Source organism: Balaenoptera ricei, chromosome 4 (assembly GCF_028023285.1).
Source record: "Balaenoptera ricei isolate mBalRic1 chromosome 4, mBalRic1.hap2, whole genome shotgun sequence".
NCBI lineage: Eukaryota > Metazoa > Chordata > Mammalia > Artiodactyla > Balaenopteridae > Balaenoptera > Balaenoptera ricei.
Window position 1 is genome coordinate 99330680 of NC_082642.1, and position 22497 is coordinate 99353176.

Below are 22497 nucleotides of genomic sequence, written 5' to 3' on the forward strand. Positions count from 1 at the left end.
AAAAAAATAGAATGTTAAATGCCTGGGAGTAAACAAAGATAGTATATTACAGGAATCAAAAGTTGTTTGATCTGACTGGATGATGCAACGCAAAGGGAATAGGAAATAAGGCAGGAGAGAGAAGCAGGAGCTAACCATGAATGACCTATTAAGCCATATTAAGAAGTTTTTATTTTGAGGGCAATGAGATTAATCAGAGGATACTATACTCATATTTGCAATTTAGGGGGAAAATTCTGATTGCAGTATGGTGAATGAATGACAGTGAGCTTGGAGAGAAGAAGACTAGAGGCAAAGAAACTAGTTGTGATGCTTTTGCAGTAATTCAGGCAAAAAAAAAAAGAAATGTTGATGGTTGGAGCAAGGCTAGTAGGAACAGGAATTGAGAGTGATAAATGAATCTGAGAGATATTTAAAAGTCATAAGCCGTAGAATTTGGGGATCCATTTTATATGGGGGCAGTAAAGGAGAGAGCAGTCGAGGGAGATAAACTTCTTTTTTGGTTTGGGCAACTGTTTTCATGGTGACACCATTACTAAGAAAGTGATCACAAGATTACAGGTTCTCTGTGGGAAGGAAGATGATGACCCCTGAGTATGTTGAATCCTGGATTTCTGTGAGACATTCGATGGAGACGTAGAATAGTTGGTTCATTGAAAGTGCAGATATAAAGGTCATGTGAAAAATATGGGCTGAAGTTACTGATTTGGGAGTCATCAATAGCATGACATTAGCTTCTGAAGCTGAAGAGTAGATGAGTAGTGAGTGATCACAGTGAATAATATTTAAAAAGAAGACAGTGATCAAACCTTCAGATGTTTAAGGCATGGGACAAGATAAGCCCAAAAGTTAAACTTGGAAGGTTGGCCAGAAGGGTAAGAGGAAAAGCAGTTGAGTTTGTGACAGAGAAACTAAGGAAAGGCAGAATGAGATTCCGGTCAACAAAGTCAACTACTTCAGTGAAAAATAGGAATAATAACAAAAATTTTCGTTGGACCTGAAAACAGTATGGTTCAAACGAATTGGTGAGCCTCTTGAGAGCAGTTTCTTTGGAGGTTAATGAGAGAATCCAGATTGCACTGAAGGTTGGAGTGTGAATGGGAAATGAAGACATGGTATAGAACAATTCCTTCAAGAAATTTGGAGATAGAGAAGTTAAAAGTAAATAAGAAGGTAAGATGGGATTTGGGGAGGGATTTCTTTCTAGAGCAAAAAGGCTACATCATATATAAATGCTTATGGCAAGAAGCTGATACAAAGTACAATAAAGTAGGAAGATAAATGATGGAGTGAAACTACTGGTTAGTGACCCAGAGGAAGGTGGGATACAATGTCAACATGATTGCATTTCTAACTGTTCAACACAAACACTTTCTGTATCTCCAGTATCTGAGATCCAGGACCTGAGTATATTGTCCTTAATTAGGAGAAAGAATATAGTTTGGTGGCCAAAGCACAGCCCTGTAGCTAATTATTCTAGATTTTATTCCCAATTTTATCACCACCTGTCTATGTAACATTGAGCAAGAGACCTTACTTGTGTGCCATGTAAAATCAAAGTCCTTAGTACATATATATTCCTCCTATAAAGGAGAGGTAATATGAGTAAATTTTATCATAGATAATAACTCTCTAGGACCTTGGCTGTTGGAGATTTTTTTCTATTTTGTAAATTTACATGTTTATATATTAGGGATATGGAATCTTTCCCCCTCCACTTTTTTTTTTTTTGAATCAGAACACATCTGTGTTTCTTTTCTCTACTCTTATGTCCTGTCTTGGAATTCAGAATAAACTTTGAATTGAGTGGCGTGAGCTTTTACAATTACTATATAGCTTACTGTTACAGGTCTTAGATTGTTGAGGAAGATACCTAGGATGTCTAAGTCTTGTTATCAAACACCATCATAGGTTGTATTGTAGGTGTTTTTGGACATGTTGAGAACCATGGCTTACTCGACTGGGAATTAAAAACTGTGAATATTAAACAGTAGAACAATTGTACATTCAGGAGCTCTGGGTTCTAAGCCTAGCCATATTTCGTGATGGGATCACCCTTGATAAGCCATTTTTCCACTCTGTGCCTCATATTCTTCCCTATTAAATGGATATAACCTTTCAGGTCCTCATTGTAAAGTCTGGGAGAGGGCTTCCCTATTGGCCCAGTGGTTGAGAATCTGCCTGCCAATGCAGGGGACACGGGTTCGAGCCCTGGTCTGGGAAGATCCCACATGCCGCGGAGCAACTGGGCCCGTGAGCCACAACTACTGAGCCTGCGCGTCTGGAGCCTGTGCTCCACAACAAGAGAGGCCGCGATAGTGAGAAGCCCACGCACCGCGATGAAGAGTGGCCCCCGCTTGCCGCAACTAGAGAAAGCCCTCGCACAGAAACGAAGACCCAACACAGCCATAAATAAATTAAAAAAAAAAAAAAAATGTCTGGGAGAGTATATTGTAAGTCAGTGTATGAATACGAGAAAACTACTCTGAACCCAAAGGGGAAACAGAAACTCTACAAATAGAAGTTGCTAAGTGACAGGACTCAACTACATTCTATTTCTGCCATTGGGTTTGATTTGGAATCACTGGTTCCTACCCAGAGGCCATATCAGATGTCACTGTGAGAAGAATGCCAAGGTCAAGAGGATCCTCCTCCCACTTCCTCCTTGTGACACTCAGACCTGGTCAGTTGCCCAGGTACCATCAGTAACTGCTAACAGGGATTTGCAGGGATAATACAGTTGTCAGGCAGCTGCCTCTACAAGCAGAAAATGTTCCTGTTTTATTTGTCATTGCACAGAGTCTCTAATGGGCAGGAAGAGTGAGAAAAAAATAAGAGTTTTTTTTATTATTGAACTACTTCATGCTCTCTTGTCTTCCTCCCTCCCCTGACACATAGTTTTTCAGAGACAGCATAAGCAACAAAGAGTTAAAAAAAAAAAAAAAAAAAAGGAAAATCACAGTCAAAGCATAAACTCTGCAATTTGTAATCAGTGCATAACCTCTGTGATGAAATTTGTAAGTAATTCACTTTCCACTTAAGCCCACCCGTGTGAGATCTAATGTTGCCACCCAGAACACTAATGAAGGAAGTCAGACGGCAGTGCAGCTAGCCCTTGGGGACTCATTTCTCATATCACCGAGAAGTAATTTCTGTCATTTTTGGCCATCTGGTAGCCTGGATTGTGAAGATGAAGATGCATTCAAGTAGGGCTTAAGAGCTTGGGCCCTGGAGTCTTTTTAGATTCAAATCTGTTTTCTGTTTCTCACCTAGCCTATAACTATAACTTAGTTTTCCACCCATAAATAAAATCCTCATAAGGTATTATTTCCTTATTATAAGGAGTTATTGAGAAAATACAGTACTTATAAAGTAATCTACATAAGATCTTATGTATAGTAAATGCTTAAAGTTAGCTATTATTAAAGTGTCAGTAGTAGTGGTGGTAATAGTATTAGGAGTAACAGTAGTATTTTTATAAAGTCTACCTGTCTGTGACATAGGCCTTATTAATTCCATTTTTAAGCTCTAAGGTACATCATCAGGCCTGTCACACACCAAGATGATATTTAGAGGTTTTCTCTTGTAGTGATTAACCAAGGGTTTCCTTTTGTGGCTAGATTATAAGCAACAAGGTATTACTGCATCTTTATGACACAACTCTGCAATCCGACATTAAATAGCACTGCGTTTCTTTTCCTGACATTTGGAGTAAATAATGGGCTATAATCATTTTATACACATAAGAACATAAATGTAGGCAATATTTAGTGATAAGAAAATTTATTCTTAATGTGTATAAGCGTGCATGTTCTCTAATAACCAAATAAGGTCCATTGTAATCAGAAAAGAGCTAAGACATTTTCATTAGTTACTCTGCATACTTCCTACAGCGCTTGACTGTAGTGGAGAGATTCTCACCTTATAGTAAGAACCATGCTTTTCATCTGCTCACTAAGTCTGTAAGGATGTCCAAAAGCACCCAGGCTTCTTAATACAAAAATTCAAATGGTTTAAGTCAGAAAAGCACTTCGCTTGAATTTGCCACTTCCTGTTGCATGGACCAGTACTGGAAACCTGCTTTTACTGACATGCTTACATATTCTGTTTGCTTTTGTCTTTACAGTTCCACCAAAGATCTCCAACATTTCCTCGGATGTCACTGTGAATGAGGGCAGCAACGTGACCCTGGTCTGCATGGCCAATGGCCGTCCTGAACCTGTTATCACCTGGAGACACCTTACACCAACTGGTAAGCAACCTTCCAGTCCCCCAGATGTCATACACTGTTTAGAATATCCTCATGCTTCTGTGATTCCGTTGGATCCAAAAGGCAAGCATGTTTATTGTTATTAAAACACGATTACAATAGTGACATAGGACTTGTTTAGGGTCATCTCTGGTCTTGGCTAATGTATACATCTCTATAAAGTCTACAACCATAGGGGGAAAATATATATATATTTTTTGATGATTTATATATGATATATTTCATTTTCAATAGAACACTTCGTCAAGGCAAGAAATATAGAAGCATTAACTGCATTAAATGACTTAGTATTATGTCTGAAATATATGCCAGGTTGGTGCCTGAATGTCTTGGGGCAATATTTTGTATGGATTACATTTCCATAGCTCTTTGTATGTTTTTTTGTTCTGCTTTGCTTTTAAATATAGTTTCCTTATATGTAGCACCTTGTGATGAAATCTTTCAGGAATAATACAAAATTGTTTGTGACTTCTAATATCCTATCCTTAGCATCTGGCTCTGTGGAGGGGCGCCAGGCATGGACTAAACTTCATGAGCTCATTATGGATCCCCAGCTATGGATGCTAATTCAGTAAAAGTCAGAAAATCATTTCTCAGGAACGTCTTCTGCATTCTCCCCTCCTCCTCCCACTACTGTCACTATAACTGGGTTCTGAGGTTCTGCTGCTTTTTGAGCTTCGTTTAAATACTTTACCAAATTATTTAGTATTAACTGCATGCATCCTCCCCTACTCGACAGATGAAATTTTCTTATATGCAAAACCACGCCTTTGCGAATGACATGGTATTTGTAGAATGGGGCCTGCTATTTAGTTTTTCCAGAAAGAGGAACTATGAATCAATTATTCTTATAAAATGTCATTTGTTTTGGTAGCTAACCCCCAATATTTAACTGATTTATATCTGATATTCTTTTAAAGTTTTCTCATATAAAATCTAGAGATCTAGTTTATAACATATTAATTCTGAAATGAACACCATGAAAAATTGTTGTGCAAAGCTAGATAGGCAATGGGAGCTATCCCGAGATACTTCTAAAAGGCCAGGCCAGGGTAGTGTTTGGTTGTAGCATCCTTAAATATTTTGTATTTTGTGGTGTGAGAATATGGGCCTCCCTTTCATATTAGCCCTCAAATTAATTTATCAGGTGAAGTTTGGACTAACCTATGGAATGGTCTTTTATTTAGGCAGCTATTCTTATTAGAGGCTTCTATTTTCTTAAGACAATGTCACTCAAAACCCATTCTATTGTTAATGCATACAGCTTGTCATTTATTGATAATATATAAAAGCAATTAATGAGGCACTTATTTGGGGGATCAACCTCAAACTCATATCCTCTCATTCCCATCTTAAACCTCACATGGAAAAAAATACATATGCAGGCTTATCTGAAGTGTGAATATCAGATAATATATTATCTGGATATCATATACATTTCCCCTGGATTAAATTAAACCTCCAGAGCACATTCTCCTTGAATGGAATTATATTAACCCTCAATCCCACAACACCTAGACCTTTCCCATGTAGAACTGCTTTTACTAAATGACTATTTGGTATAAAAGTTTTGGGCACATATTTAAGGATGTTACAAAACAGGGGTCCCTGACCCCTGGGCCGCAGACAGGGACTGGTCCGTGGCCTGTTAGGAACCAGCCCGCACAGCGGGAGGCGAGTGGTGGGCGAGTGAGTGAAGTTTCGTTTGCCGCTCCCCATCGCTCCCCATTGCTCACATTACCATCTGAACCATTGTCCCCACTCTCCCCACCCCCACCCCCCGGCCCAGTCTGTGGAAAAATTGTCTTCCACGAAACTGGTCCCTGGTGCCAGAAAGGTTGGGGACCACTGTTATTAAAGATATCCTCTAAAATCATTGCATTTTCTGCAATGTTGTTTTTGAGAGATTGTTAATTGTATTACATAGTTTACTCTGAAAGGACACTTTGAGAAAGCTCCTCTTTGTTTTCAATGTTTCTACTGTCCTTTTTCTAAGCAATGGTTTGTTTATTAAAATGAACCCAATGAGTTTTTACAAATAATCATGAGTCCTTCATCGTATTGACTGTTACCAAACTTAGAGCCAAATTTATGACTGGTCTGTGAAAGAATAGAGGAAATCATATATAAATTACACATTAATGAGGTGGATTTTAAATAAACTATGTGGAATTTTAGGACATCAAATCCGTATACAGACACACTCTTGCTTTCATCTTGTTTTCTTACCATTATTTTCATATTGTCTCACCTTTTGTAATTAATTCAAATGTTTATATACATATATTATTTATAATCTCAATTTTTTTATGGAATAAGTGGAGATAAAAGAAGGGAAGAAGGAAGGAAGACAGATTATATTCAAGTTATAATCAAGGAATGAACTGCATTAATAAAAGTACTTTATTCCTTTGGTGTACTATTGACTAGTAAACAGTTTTGTTTTGTTTTTTTTCCGGGAAAAATGCTATTGGTGATCTGAACCTAAAGATATATTCTTTTTTATCCCCTCAGTTCAGAAGAGTAATGAGATCAAACCAGAGTTTCAAGGCCTTCCCAGGCTTGTTCTAAGAGTTTAGATCTTCCTGGCTAACTCTAGTAGACTTTTTCATGATAGTAAACATATGGTTTGAACCCTGAATAACCTGGTTATCCATGATGTTTCAAGTTATCAAAAGACCGAAGGACAAACTAGATCTTCCACAATAAAGGCAGCATTTACATACAGTCAGAGTACCCTAGGGACTTCAAACTCAACTAGAAAAATTGGTGTACACACAGGGATTCCCAATAGTCAGCCTAGGGATCAGAAAACTACAGTCCCTGGGCCAAATCCAACCTGCCTCACATTTTTACTACCTGCAAGCTTAGAGCAATTTTTAAATGGTTAAATGGTTAGAAAAAATCAAAAGAATTCTATTATTTAACATGCAAATAAAAAATATGACATTCAAATTTCAGTGGCCATAAATACAAGTTTTAATGAAACAAAGCCATGCTTATTCACTTACATGTTGTCTATGGCTGCTTTTTTTTTTTTTTTTTTTTTAGTAAAACAGCAGAGTTTAGTTGCAACAGATATGGCTTAGCCCCTAAAGCCTAAAATATTTTCTACCTGGCCCTTTACAGAATAGTTTACAGACCCCTGCTCAAGACTATGGCTTGGGGCATAGGTCAAGGATTTTCTGCACTCATCTACGACTCCATGGGGCTTTGGGGATATCCCCCATTAAATTCCTAAAGACATCTCAAGGGAAAGAACTTTATTCTTCTATAATCCTCTATCTAGGCCCTCTCTCTGGGTCAAATTCTATTCTGGCGCATACAAAACTAGTTCCCTGCTGCATTCACAGACTCAAGGGCAGACTCCAATTCTCTCTACAACAGGTATTAATTCCCAAGCCTACCCTTTCATCTCTTTCACATCTGACCTAAATAACCACCTGATCATAATCATATTCCTGAGGACAGGAGAGAGAATTTGCCTTTACTATGCTATCCAGGAAACCAGGATTTTTTTGTTTTATGTGTGTTTTTTATTCTTTTCAAAATTTGGAAACAGGGGGTGATCCTTTTCAGCCTATAATGCTAAGCCTTTCATGGAGACACCCAAAGAAGAGGCTCTGCTCCCTGTGTGACAGCAAAGCTACTGCAACCCTTAGCCATAGGAGCAAAAAACCCCAGCTAGCTTTGTTCAATTATTAATTGTGCCTTCAACAGTACAGAGTGTGACTGCCTTGCAGAAGAAATGTACCTGTAATTAGCTCGACCTCACAGGGACGTTGAGCCCTGAAACCGGGGAGATTTCATGCAGCTTTCACAAGTACCTGATTACCCGTCATTTGATAACACAAGGGGGAGAAAGGAAAGTAGGCGCAAGGTATATTTTTACGAGAAGAATATTTATTACCTCTTAATTCAGTTTTTTTAAAAAAATTTTTCATTGGGTCATTTTGTTTCTCTTTCTTTTGACACCTGAAGTTTCTTTCTCAAGTATACTGCAAGTGTTTTTAAAGAGGGAAGTTAGAAGAACGGTGAATTTTTTATATATACAAAAACAAAACATATACCTGACATAGATGGAGGAGAAGAGATTGATGCATTCCATGGTTGCCTCCCTTGTATTTCTGATTTCTTAATTTTTCTCTCCTCTTCAGTTTTTCTGTATACTCAAAATGATGTGTCATGTATGTGGTTGTTAAATGTGACCTATTTTCTCCCTTAATTAAGTTAGACTTTCATAATCCTGTAACTCCCAGAGGGCAATTGCACCGTAACACGTATTTTCTATGGAGTGTTTGATCTCCCTTCTGTGAGCAACGCTGCTCCCATCTTCATTTAACTTTGTCTCTTCTCACATTCCAAAGAAAGTCCCTTTCTCAAGCGTGCCTCATGTGGTGTCAGGATTGTTCATGGTTACAGAGTTTCTGTGCATTTCATTTCTACAAAGGTTTTTACATCCTCAGTAACTTTCTATACCTGAAACACTCAAAAGGCACACTGAGAACTTAGCCCCTTAGCCTGAGAACAACTTAGCAGGCACTGTACAATTCTCTCGTCCAAGCCAGAAGCCAGATTGGACATCAACACCCCGTATAGAAAGCTCACCTAAGAAATATTTTCTATTAAAAAACACACACACACACTAACTTGAAAAGATACATGCACCGCAGTGTTCATAGCAACATTATTTATAATTACCAAGATGTGGAAACAACCTAAGTGGCCATCAAGAGATGAATCGATAAAGAAGATGTGGCATAAATATACAATGGAATACTACTCAGACATGGTCCCTGCACAGATGGAACTCATAGTTCAACAGGAAAGCAGATTATTAAACTAATACTTGCATGAATAACTACTTAATTAGATTTATACAGTATAAAGGAAAATTGTAGCTTTCAGTAAGACCATAAAACAAGGCCATATAGCAAAATCTGCAAGGCAAGCAAAGCTCCCCTGAGCGGAGCTTATGCTAAGACTTCAAGGATGAATAGGACCAGGCCAAGAAAACAGGGGAGAGAAAATATCCTAGGCAGAGAAAGAGTATACATAATAATGAATTGAAGAATCCAGGCCAGAATCTTTATACGACACCATGATGTTAGTGTTTGGTTATGCTATTTTTCTTTTAACGTTTAAATCTCTTTAGCACACGTTATTTCTTTTACTTTTTTTTTTATAGATTTTTAAAAATTTATTTATTTTTGGCTGCATTGGGTCTTTGTTGCTGAGCGTGGGCTTTCTCTAGTTGCGGCAAGCGGGGGCTACTCTTCATTGCAGTGCGTGAGCTTCTCATTGCGGTGGCTTCTCTTGTTGTGGAGCACCGGCTCTAGGCACACGGGCTTCAGTAGTTGTGGCTCGCGGGCTCTAGAGTGCAGGCTCAGTAGTGGTGGCTCACGGGCTTAGCTGCTCCGCGGCATATGGGATCTTCCTGGTCCAGGGCTCGAACCCGTGTCCCCTGCATCGGCAGGCCGGTTCTTAACCACTGTGCCACCAGGGAAGCTCCTCTTTTACTTTTTAATATTCTTGGTTTCCCTTTTCAAAGAACAGAAAAATAAAGAAAAATCTTGCTCTATTTTCTTTTCAGAACCTTGTATGTTGGTTTTAAATATACAATGTAGTGTATACCAGTGTAGCAGGTATGTAGACAGTTATTTTTGTATGTGAATATCTTAAATTTAGGTCAGGAACATATTCTTTTCCCATGCATATAATTCCATAATAGTCTAATCAAGCAAATACAAACTCTTTTTCAGTAATAACCTTGTCATTAAAACAAATGGGTAATTTAGAAAATGAAGACTACAGAATTTAACTGCATGATTGCTGGCCTCCAAACCTTAAAAATCCTTAAGAGACTAACAATAACTGACACTGACAATCTTTAAGCCATGGGAGGATTTCCACAACCAGATGTGCTGGCCGTTCTGTTGAGTGTTGTACAGATGCCCTTGTACCACCAGCACCTCATTCTTGCTCTTCCCAGATGTGTCATCAGATCCCCAGAAAACTCTTCCTGAAGATAAATGAACCATCCTAGATTTGTCCTTGGGGAACTAGCTTGGATTTGAGGGCTTCAGGACATTTTGGAAGCTTGTGTGGAATTGGGGGGAGTGGTGGCAATAGCTTAATCACAAACTTTGCACATGGCCTAGGAGAACAGAAATAGTGTCTACATTTCTCAGCGTCTCATGACTGCAAATATTTTTTCCGTTATTCCAAATAGTCTGTGTTTTCTAATTTTAAAATAGGTCTAAAAATAAATCTTTGCCAACGGTTATCATGAGAATTAAAAGAGAACATGTAGGTGAAGTCCTTAGCACAGTGTTAGCTATTAGTGATATTCTTATTTTCAGTATCTGTTTTAATTATTATTTATCCATATGTCAGATTTCCATAGTGAAAGTTTGGGGGTGACTGATAATTTTATTGAAAACAACTTCCATGCCATCTTTATTCATTCTAACATAGCAACCAGGGAGACTTTTTAAATGCTTTCACCAAGGCTAGTCTTAAAATGTCACATCTTATATTGTATCACATTTCGACATACTCACTTGAGGTGTTCATCTTTCAAAAGGGCATGACAACAACATCTTGTTAGGGAGAGATTTTCTGGTGTGACTTATTTGTGTGTCCATGCTTCTCCTCCTGGAGGACAGTTTTCCCAGAGTCTGGCTATGTAACAGCTAATACTTTATTAACTGTAGCTGTAGAGAGCCCTATAGGTTGTAAATTACAATGATATTTTTTAAATAAAATTTGTGTACAGTGACACCAAAAAATGACCAACAATTTCTCCAGTTTTCCAGTTGGACCTCTTGCTACTCGGTATTTACCCCTACTACAAAAATACTGTTTCTAAATTTTAAAATGGTTGAGTTAATTTTCCTGCTTGATTTCCCAATTTCCTATTGTCTTTGGGATAAAGTTCAAACTAAGCATGGCAGAACCCTTCATTCAGCCTATTTTCCTATCCCTAAACCCCTAATCATTCAACTTTAGGCAGTAGGTAGATTATACTACTTATATTTCAAGAATATGCCTTGTTCACTTGCTTTGGGGCCTTCACACATCCTGGTTTTCTTCTTGAAACATGATTTCATATCTCACCAATATCATCATTTTGCCAGTATAACTTTTTCTTTTGAGGCCTTCAAGACAATACTCCCTACAGGAAGCCATATAATAGAAGTAGTAAAATTGCATTTTAATTATGTGCAATCTCTAGATTATAAGATCCATAAAAGTGCAGAAACTTATATGTCCTACTTATGTGTATATTCTTAGCACGTTGCTTGGCATATAAGTGCTGAATCAATCAATCAACCATGAGTTGTTCAATTAAGGGCTTTATAAAAATAGTATTGTTGGGAAATAACTTACATCATGAAGTGGAAACTAAATACACATTGACAAGTAATTAAAGCATGAATGAATAGAAAGCAAACTGCAAATGACACAATAAGAATTATATAACTAAGGCTATCCAACTAATAGTTTCATTAATCTCTTACTGAGAAGGTTTCAGAAATTTCAGGAAAGCTCTCCAGGTCCTGTTCAGATCTGTTTCTTCTTTGTTGCCCTGATGTGCTGAGTTGCTTCTGTGGGACTCCCATCATTATCCACTGGGCTACAGAGAATTCTCTGAAATCTTCATATTTTTGTATCAAATCCTTTGACATTCTCTTTATCACTAATTTATTATCAGAAATTATTCTTCTTCTCAGCAGTTGTCACACTCAGTAATTGTCTTAAAAGTTTATGTTTTTACTATTTTCCTCATGAAAGCAGAGCAGGCACCTACATGTTCTTAGTCCCATTATAGCGCCTAGCACAGGGTAAGCGCTCAGTAAAAATTTATTGAATGAATAAATGAATTACTTATTCTAGCTAAATGTCAAACTCTGTTAGAATCTGCTTAAAGTTTAGACCTTAAGAACAGAATCTTCATAACTATAGTTTCTCTTTACTGTATCTTATATATCTCAAATATATAGGACATTGTCCCTCTGTAAGACACATTGTAAAATGCCTAGTGCAGATTTCTGTATCTGGGAAATTTTTTTTTTAATATGTGGTAACAAAGCTCTCAGCACTGTCACACCGATGAATCAGTGCTACAGTGAGGGTTGGAGGTTGAGTGGCAGAAGTCCAGGCCCACCCTGGTTTTGGTAGTAGAGAACAGTTCACAGGTTGGGTCAATCTGTAAAAGGAACCTCCATTGCCGAGCTGTAAGTTTTATAACATCTCCTACGATTCCCTATAAACCATCCCTTCTGGCTGTAGCCACCTGTGGCATAATTTTCATCTTCACTATTAGATTCCTACATCTGGCCAATCATTAGGATTACCTTGAGGCAAAAGTTTTTAAAAATACAGATTCCCTGCCTCACCCCACACTTAAATCATCTCTTCCGGAATGACGGGATTCTGCAGGATTAGATGCTCCCAGTGAGTCAGAGGACCAGCAACGTGAGCAGAATGATGACTCTGTAAGCACAGGAGGGCAAAAAAAATCTGAAGGAGCGATTCTCTGACTTTATTGTACTGGAAAATCATCTGGAGAATCTTGTTAAAATATGAATTCTGATTCAGTGGGTCTGGGATGGGGCCTGAAATTCTGCCTTTCTAACGAACACCCAGGTAATGTTGGCTCTGCTGGTCCATGGACCACATTTTTGGCATCATCCTGGATCTTGAGATCGAAATAGATTGGAAGATACTGGGATGTTATAAATAGCCTAGCACAGAGGAACACCTAGGGAAGTCCCACAATGTACGTAGTATTCACCAAATATTGTTACAGTGTTGTTTTATATTTTAATTTCTCTGTTTCACTCGAGAGATTCAGAGATGGTTTAGAGGATAGTAAAAATAATTATGGCTTTGAGAAATAGGACTGACTCTTGCTTATCAAGGTTGGACCGTGGTCAACAGAATTGGCATCACCTTGTAGCTTTATAGAAATGCAGAATATTGGGCCTCACTCCAGACCCACTGAATCAAAATCTGCATTTTATCAAGATCCCTGGGTGGTTTGTATGCACATTAAACTTTGAAAAGCCCTAGAATAGAGGTGAAATTCTTTGTTTGCAGAGAAAGCTGTTTTCTTCAGTATTTGAGGTGTAGAAATTTAAGAATTTTTCCCACTTTCCTTACTAACTAGTAATCCTAAACTTTATCCCCACGTGCATTCCCTCCAAATGTATTCCTACCAAGAAAACAAACAAAAAACTGGTGTAGGGATGGGGTTGGAGTTACTGGGCCATTGAATATGACTTGGAAAGGAGAACCATCTGATGCTTTACCTACATCAGGTGCTGCTGCTAAATATTGCAGGAAAATTTTAGCTTAGTGCATGAAGAAATACTGTCTGAATGACAGTAGCCACTTTTCTTATCATTTTTTGTAATGGCTTTATATACAAAATGCAGACAATAATATGGTACCCTGCCTGCCTCATGCTGTTGCTTTGAAGGATCAAATGAGATAATGGATATGAAAGTAGCTTGAATAGTGTAAAGCTCTCTAACAACTGTAAGGGATTAAGAGAAAGAGTGACTTGGTAGAAGAATGCAGAATTTAGAGTCAGAAAGCCTGGGTTCAAGTCTCTGCTCTTCACCGTTTACTTTTTAGGGGCTTGGGGTAAGTCCTTTAAGCTCTCTACTTTTCACCTGTAAAATATGAATAAAATAATACCTGCTCACCTACCAGGATTCCTGTGTTGTCTCAAGTGAGATAGTGTACATGAAAGTGACTTATTAATGATAAAGCATTATTCAAGGGCTGCTTGCTGTTACTATTATCTTAGATTCTGCAAAACAAAATATATACTTAAATTACAGTAGTCATTTTGGTTAGATAGTAGAAAGAACTGACTGCAAGACTATGAAGCACTCCATTTGACCAAAATAAGTACTAAAACCAGAGAAGTGCTTCTCAGAGTGTGGTCCCCAAACCAGCAGCATTAACATCACGTAAGAACTTGTTAGAAATGTAAATTATCAGACCCCAAGCCAGACCTACATGAATCAGAAACTCTAGGAGTGGGGTCCAAGGGTTTGTAATTTAACAAGTCTGCCAGATGATTCTGATGTTCCATAAACTTATACAACCCCTGCCCTATAAAAGATGTAAAGAAAATACATCTTTTTGAGGTAGGATTGTATGCTATTTTTACCAAGCACAAGTATAGGAATATTTGAGATTCTATGTAATAATGAAATCAATAGGAAACATTGTGATGACCTGGTTTGTGTGTGTTTGTGTGTGTGTGTGTGTGTGTGTGTGTGTGTGGTGTGTTTAAAACTATTTGATATATAAACACACTATCACCTTTCTATGGCTCATATTTCTGTCACTTTAGATGAAGAGGTTTAGAAGTAACAACTGCACAGAAATTCCCACTTTGTTTTATTCCATCTATAGTCTAATGATATTTGAGGCTAACATATCACTTCAAATATGCACACACTTCTGAAATCCTCATCCTTCTCTAGGTATACGTGTTCATTTTCAAGTCTCCCAGCACACTGAGGCTACAGTTAATTCTAATAAAACACAAAAACCTCAATAGGTTACTCAAATGGGGTCACACTGCCCAGAAAAGACATGTCAATGAAGTTATCCCATGTCACTTAAGAAACATATGTGAGAAACATACTCCTTTACCAAAAAAAAACCCCCCAAAACAAAAAAAACCCTTGCCATTTCCTTTATGTGTCATCACCCTCATTTTATGCATCAAATCAGGTATTTTTCTCAAGTTGGTCAACAATTCAAAAGCCCAGGAGGCTCTGTGAAGTCACATGGTTGTTAAATTGTGACTTTGTCTGCTGTTGACTAAAGTGTTAAAATCTGATGAAGGGAAGAGAAAAGGAAAAAAAGGACTATAATAATTCAGTTGGCAAATATCAATGCAAATCAGATCTAATTCTTCAAGGTATTCTAGTAATAAAAACTGAAATGTCAGTCTTTGAATGACATCAGTCTTTTTTGAAAAAAATTTTTTTGGCCTGATCACTGAGGCTTTATGCTGTTTTGGCTATGGAAAGACAGATCCAGATCAGGGAATGAGGGATTTGAAAGGCAGACAGGAAAATAGTACAGAAAGTTAGTCTTCATGAGGCAATCCAATAGATATTTTGTATTTTTAAAAATTCTCACTATTCCAATAAATAAATAAAGCCATGAGAAAATTGCTTTAAATTGCAACAAACTATAAATTCCAAAATTTCACCCTAGAACAAAAGGCAGTCCAAATATAACACATGGTATTGAGGACTTGGCTGCTCATAGCTTAATGTCATTTGGTGTGGACACAGACATGGGCAATTCTTTGGGTAACTCTGGAATTTAGACAGCTTACTTTAGGAGCTGTCTGGGAGAAGATAGGTAGATTCCCTTGTTCCTTGAAGAGAGAAGAGGTAGGCATCTTTTATTTTCACAGAAAGTAATTAATTGTGGTAACTATGCTTGCTGCCCCTGCAATGACTTCTATAAGCCCACTTACTTAAAATAATTAAGTAAGCTCACTTATTTTTTTTAACTGTCACTGTAGTATATTATTCAGCTTGGGCTGCCATTAAAAAAAAATACCATAGACTGGGGACCTTAAATAACAAACATTTATTTTCTCACAGTTCTGGAAGCAAGAAGTCCATGACCAGGGTGCAGCATGGTCAAGCTCTGGTTAGAACTCTCTTCCTGGCTTGTAGACAGCTGGCATCTTGCTGTGTGCCCACCAGACCTCTTTCTGGTGTGTGCACAATGGAGAGAGAGGGAGCAAGCAAACTCTCTGGTGTATCTTCCTATAAGGGCAGTAATGCCACCATGAGGGCTCCACCCTCATGAACTTATCCAAGCCTAATTACCTCCCAAAGGCCCCATCTCAAAATGTTGTCACATCAGGGGTTAGGGTTTCAGCATATGAATTTGCAGGGGAACACAATTCAGTCCATAGCATATCGTGTCTGATCTCATGATGCTGACCACCTGGACTCCTGGCTCATCTGTCTTTCTCTGAGCTCCTGGGTCACAGACTTGCAATGGCTCTATCCTCACGTTCTTTAGGACTGGATATATCCTGGAGATAAATCCTCTCTTAAACTCAGGATATGTAGCCATAATCCAGAGACCAAATGGGAATGGCAATAGAACTCTGTTGCTTACTCTCCTCCCTGAGTCCAAATGTCCTGTCAGTAGAGGAAACCCCATTATGTCTTCTCCATAATGCCAAAGAACCAGTAGGAGACTCAAAGCATGTCCCATTAGGTTATTCCTGTAACACACCCAGGCCAGGCTGGAAGGAAAATTTGTTTTACACATGTGTAAGTGGCTATAACCTCTGCCCTTGGCGGTTCTGTTCCTGACGGTCGCTAGAGACGATAACTCCCCAGGAACCTTTAAGCACTCTAAGGTCTCCGCAGCAGGCTGACTCAGCTGCTGGGTGTCAGAGTGGATCAGGGGCTCTGCTGAGGTTAGTGTGCAATGTTGCTAAGCCTTTAGGAAAGCATGTGAATCTTCGCTCAGGTCTGTTTCTTGTCCACAGTGTGGCTCTGCCAAGGAAGTGTCCGGCAGCAGCCGTAACTCACAACCTTATTCTATCATGCTGTGTAAGGGTGGGTAATTGGTGACTGGAGGACTTATAAAGGGCTGCTACCATGGCAGCCTGTCAGCACCTCATCTTGCTTCTGACCTGATCCTAAATAGTGTCTTCTTGTGGATATAGGCTCGGAGTTGTTTTATCAGATCCAGATAATCCATTTTTTAAACTCTCAGCTGCCTAAGGTGGTCCCTTTCTGGATTGAAACAGATTCTCAGTATCCACTGAGACACCAAGATACAGAGCTGGATCTCTTTCTTTGGTGCTTCTATCTTAAATGAGAGAGTTCCATGAGATTTGGACAAACAAAAATAATAATTTAGGTCTTTTCTTACCACATGTACCATTATCACTACTTTTATTACTACTACTACCACCAACACTAACAATAACCTCACTAGTTTCAACTACTCCTGTTAATGATGGAATGTCTACCCCATGCCAGTCACGTCCAAGGTATTCAGCATTTGTAATTGCTAATTTTTATAGGAGATACTGGCCAGTCACTCATGAATGATTCCATGAATTTTCAGAACCAATTCCCAGCTCAAGCCCAGAGCTCAATAGGCAATAACATATGAGTTAAGAATTGGACCTGAGACCATTGCCAAGGGACATTCCTGGCTTTGATCAGGGACAGAGAAAAATCTACCAGATATTAATAGATTCTCTAAATGAATTTTTCTCCCAGTTGGCCTTTCGCAAGAAACCAATCAAACATAAACAAGTGATATAAAGATTTTCTGTATATTTACATTATTCATATTACATACATTTGCTTATATATATATATATATATATATATACATATATATACACATGACTTGCTTATGTTATTTGTATGAATTTGATATTATTGGACCTTTTAGGTTTTTAGAAATAAGTATTCCCATACCTTGTGATTTCTCAGTTTACATCAGTAAGAAACTAAGGCACAAAGCTGCATTCCTAAGACTCAGTTGTAGTCACAAATCACACAATTTCCCTTCATAATGTTTGCCAAACTATTTTGATATGTGCATCATCAAAATATACCTGTGTATTAAGTATACACAGGTATAACTGTGTTACCGCACACATGGTGGCTTTATTCTCTCACTGTTCAGAAGTCCAAAATCGAGGTGTCAGCAGGGCCACACTCCCTCTGAAGGCACTAGGGGAGGATCCTTCCTGGCCTCCTCCAGCTTCTGGTTGCTCCTGGCCTTCCTTGGCTTGTGGAAGCATAGTTCCAATCTCTGCCTGTGTCCTCACATGGCCTTTTCTTCTGTGTCTCTGTATCTGGGTGTCTCAAGTCTCCCTTTCTTTTCTCTTATAGAGCACCAGGCATTGGATTTAAGTTCCACCCTAAATCCAGGATGATCTCATCTTGAGATCCTTAAATACCTCTACAAAGATCCTTTTCCCAAATAAGGTCACACTCACTAGTTCTGGGAGTTAGGACTTGGACATATCTTTTGGCAGCCACCATTCAACCCACTACAATCTGCTTTGCAGAGAAAAAATAAAGAGATAAAGAATGATGAAATTCAAGTGTTACAAACCTAAATGACTTTTGAAAGGCAAAGTATGGGAATCTCCAAGTATTGCCATATTCAGATTAAATGTAATTAGACTTTGCCTTTATTATCAGGTAATCTGAAGAGAAGAGAGTTTACATACTGCATAATTCTCTGAGTTTACCTATGAAGACAAAGGCCTTTATAGAAAAACATAAAGGATGTATGCATTGTTGCTAAGAGGAAAGAATTGGAAAGTAGGCTAACCTGGGTTTGAGTCTTAGACATGATTTGCTGACTGTGTGATCATGGCAAAATGACTCCCTTAAGCCATATGATGACCTACAAAATGGGGGGATAATCTGACTTTCTCGTTATCGTGGGAATTAAAGAGATAATGTTCATGAGGCACTTCCCATAGTACCTGGCCTGTTAAGCTCTTAATAAAGAAAGTTGCTATTATTGTTGTACCATTAAAATTTCTAATTGAAAAAGGTGTGATTGGTGTGCAAAGGCACACATTGGTGCCTTTGGTCACACATGGTCACCAATTCACATGTGACCATGCCTGTATGAAGAACCAAGAAACGGTGCTTTGTGACCACCTAGAGGGGTGGGAGGGAGATGCAAGAGGAAGGGGATATGGGGGTATATGTATATGTATAGCTGATTCACTTCGTTATAAAGCAGAAACTAACACACCATTGTAAAGCAATTATACTCCAATAAAGATGTTAAAAAAATAATAAAAATAAATAAATAAATAAAAAAGAAAAGAACCAAGAAAACCCAGCTAACAGTGACACGTCTTCATCTTTCCTTTGCCCCAGTGCTTTAGCGATAGAGGACTTTTTCTGTGTTTTACCTGGGCTTGACATGATGGATCTTTTTCCTTCAAACATTGCTTATAATGGATCTTTCAGGTGTTCTATTTAAACCCTAATGGTTTTGCAAATAGCAAGAATCATGAAACACCCAAATTTGAGGTAAAAAAATATATATATGCAACATAATTCAGAGGCAAGTGGCCAGTGTGAGTTTAGGGCAGAAGGTTAGCAGAGAGGACGTTTGTCTACCAGCTGAGAAACAGAAACCCCATCAGGCTCAACCTGTGTAAACTTCCTTTCTGTCTGAACATTTTATCCACAACAGCTGTAACCTCCACTATCCCCTTGGCTACTGTCTCTCCCATAACCTTAATTATGACTTTCCCTTATTCTCTGGGTACATGGAGATATTTTTTCCAAGGATGTGCTTTCCTCTTACTCTAGCAATGCACAGAGGGATGTAGGGTGCATGGTGCAGTGGGCAGGCAGCCAAACCTGCACGTTCAAAAGGCTTGTCAGATGGCATCCAGAGCTTCTTTCAGCATGGCTTTCTGCCTCCTCAGTTCTCCTTCCTAGTCTCCTCTTGTGTTCTCCACTGTCTGGCACCAGGAAAATATTCTCCATCATCTTCTTTCTTCCTTTTATAGTCCAACTTTAAGTTGTTCTAATCTTTAAGTGAAAAGTTTAAGAAATAGAAGTCTAAGTAACTCCCATTTGGGGAGTATAAGGGCTAGCAGGCCATGCATGATTCAGCGAACAATTGTCCACTTTGCCCCTTTCTTGCTGGCTTTGACCTCATTGGTCAAATATTAGTAGAGCTTCTATATGAACTTGCTTCCTTCAATATTAATGAACTTTGGTAATTTTCATTTCGGGATCACCCTACCCATCGTGTACAAGAAGAGGCTACTGCTTCGAAATATTCAAAGCCAGAGAGAAACGATAGAGAAAGAAAACATTGTGAATGAGTGAATGAGTTATTGTTAAGGGGAGTGTGGTAGACAGAATAGTGCCCCCCCCCATAATTATATTCTAATCTCCAGAACCTGTGAATATGTTATCTTACTTGGTAAAAGGGACTTTGCGGATGTGATTAAGTTACAATCTTGAGATGCAGAGATTATTCTTAATTATCTGTGTGGACCCAATGCAATCAGAGGGAAGCAGGAGGATCAGAGTGAGAAAGATGTACTGACAAAAGCAGGGGTTGTAGTCAGAGAGAGAGATTTGGAGATGCTACACTGCTGGCATGAAGATAGAGGAAGGGGCCACAAGCCGAGGAATGCAGGCAGCTTCTAGAAGCTAGAAAAGGCAAGGACACAGATTCTGCCCTAAAAGCTCCTAAAGAAAGGGAGCTCTGCTGACATTTTGATTTTAAGCCCAGTGAGACCCATTTGGGATTCCTTACCTCGAGAACTGGCTTATTGCTTTAAGGCACTAAATTTGTTGCAATTTGTTATAGCAGTAATAGGACACTAATGCATGGAGTGAACTCTAGAGTAGTTCATAGCCAGGCATGCAGTTATATGAAATTGGCTTGAGCTTTGGGGAAAGAAAAAGATACTAAGCTTATGTCTATACAGAATTACTTGTTTTGGCATAACAGGGAATGGAGGTGCTTTGATCCATGATATCATCATGTTTTGTTACTGGTTACTAATATTCAAAGAATTTTATTATGATAAAATATAATGCAAAAATATGCCAGTGGAAACTTCCTTTTTTTTCCTTTCCTTTTTTCTTTTCTTCCTTCTTTTTATGATCTGCAAAGCACTTTAGGAGCTTGAACTGCCTTGGGGTAATTGTGAACATCACTTATCATTGTACCATTGAAGGACAGAAACACCTGCTAGTAGTAACATTTCCATGTGATGAACACTAGATAAACCATCATTTATTATGATGTAGTGCCTAGGCTGTGTCTGTTAAACTACAGCTTTGGGAATACAGCATAACTCTTTCAGAATTAAAATACTGATTTCAGGTATTTGCCTTGAAATTTCCTGGAGAGAGATAGGATGAGAGATAGAAGGAGGTCTCCTGGTTACTATTAAGAGCTACTTTTAAAATGCTCTTTGGTACTAGAACTTACCGGCAGTGACCTCCGCTAGAACAGGGATAAGGTAAGGAGTTGTTTTGTTTTAGTTTCACTTGGTGAGCATATGGGATGTCCTTGATTTCTGGTGTTATGAACCTGGTATATGGATAACACTATTTCCCTTCCCAACACATGATAAGATGTAAGTGACTTGAGGGAAGAACCAGGAGCTTCTTTTCTCACTCCCCTTCTCCATATGGCATAACTAACTGTACTTTGTAGAATAGAACCCGGTTCTCAGCAAGTACTCAGTGAGTAAATGCTGAATTCTTTAAATAACTGTGGCCAACATTGGTGCAGCTTTTGGAGTACAGTGTGTTTTCCCACTCGTGCCTCAGCTGACCCCTAGACACGGGATGAGCTGGGCATCATCACTGAGGAGGCATAGTGCTGATGCCTGAGGACTCCAGAGTCGCACAGCCTGGGGTGGAATCCTGGCTCCATCAGGAGGCTTGTGGAGGAAATTTACTTAAACTTCTCAAGCCTCAGTGTCTTCATCTGCCAAAAAAAAAAAAAGGAATAGTTCCTGTATAATTGGGTTATTGTGAAGTTTGGGTGAGGTGGCTTTTACAATGTGCTCTAGTATGGGGCCTGGCACTTACTAAAAAGTCTACAGATCATAGGTTTCTGCTATTTTCAATGGGTGGAGAAGGAAAATGAAAACCAGAGGCATAAAATGACTTAGCCACAGTCCTTAATAGCAGAATGGAAAATCTGGCTCAAATCCTACTGTCTATACTGTGTAAATATCTGGGTGTTCAGAACTATTATTGTAATCTGTCTTCTTTTTTCTTTGTTGTCTCTTCCCAGCGCGCACACACACACACACACACACACACACACACACACACACCCCTGCATCACTGCCTGGCTTCACATGCTGGGGAGAAGCACTGGGGAACTCCACGTGTCCCTGTCAGGAACCTGCTAATGGCAGATGACAGCTGTGCAATGACAGAGGCTGTGTGCTTCGGGGGCCAGACCCCTACAGAGAGGAGTGCTTTCACATCCAGCCCTAAAAAGGCACTCAGCTTTGTCCTCCTTCCCATGTGAGCCTGTAGTCATCTCCCTGCCCACCGACCTCCGTGTTCATACAGCGGTTGGTTTATCTGCTCTTTATAAACCCGCTAACTCCAGGAAATCGGAAAACCCTCTCCCCAGAAGTAGTTCACACCTAATCACTCCCAGGCTTC

The 22497-nt window shown here is 38.9% G+C and overlaps 1 protein-coding gene across 3 annotated transcripts in view; it reads left to right on the plus strand.

The window, feature by feature from the left end:
* Positions 1–22497, plus strand: part of LSAMP (limbic system associated membrane protein) — a 645981-nt gene that overhangs the window by 421301 nt on the left and 202183 nt on the right. For all 3 annotated transcript variants that reach the window (XM_059921072.1, XM_059921070.1, XM_059921071.1), the window contains exon 3: positions 4127–4252. In XM_059921072.1, the coding sequence (XP_059777055.1) occupies positions 4127–4252 (126 nt within the window). The remainder of the gene's footprint in view (positions 1–4126; positions 4253–22497) is intronic.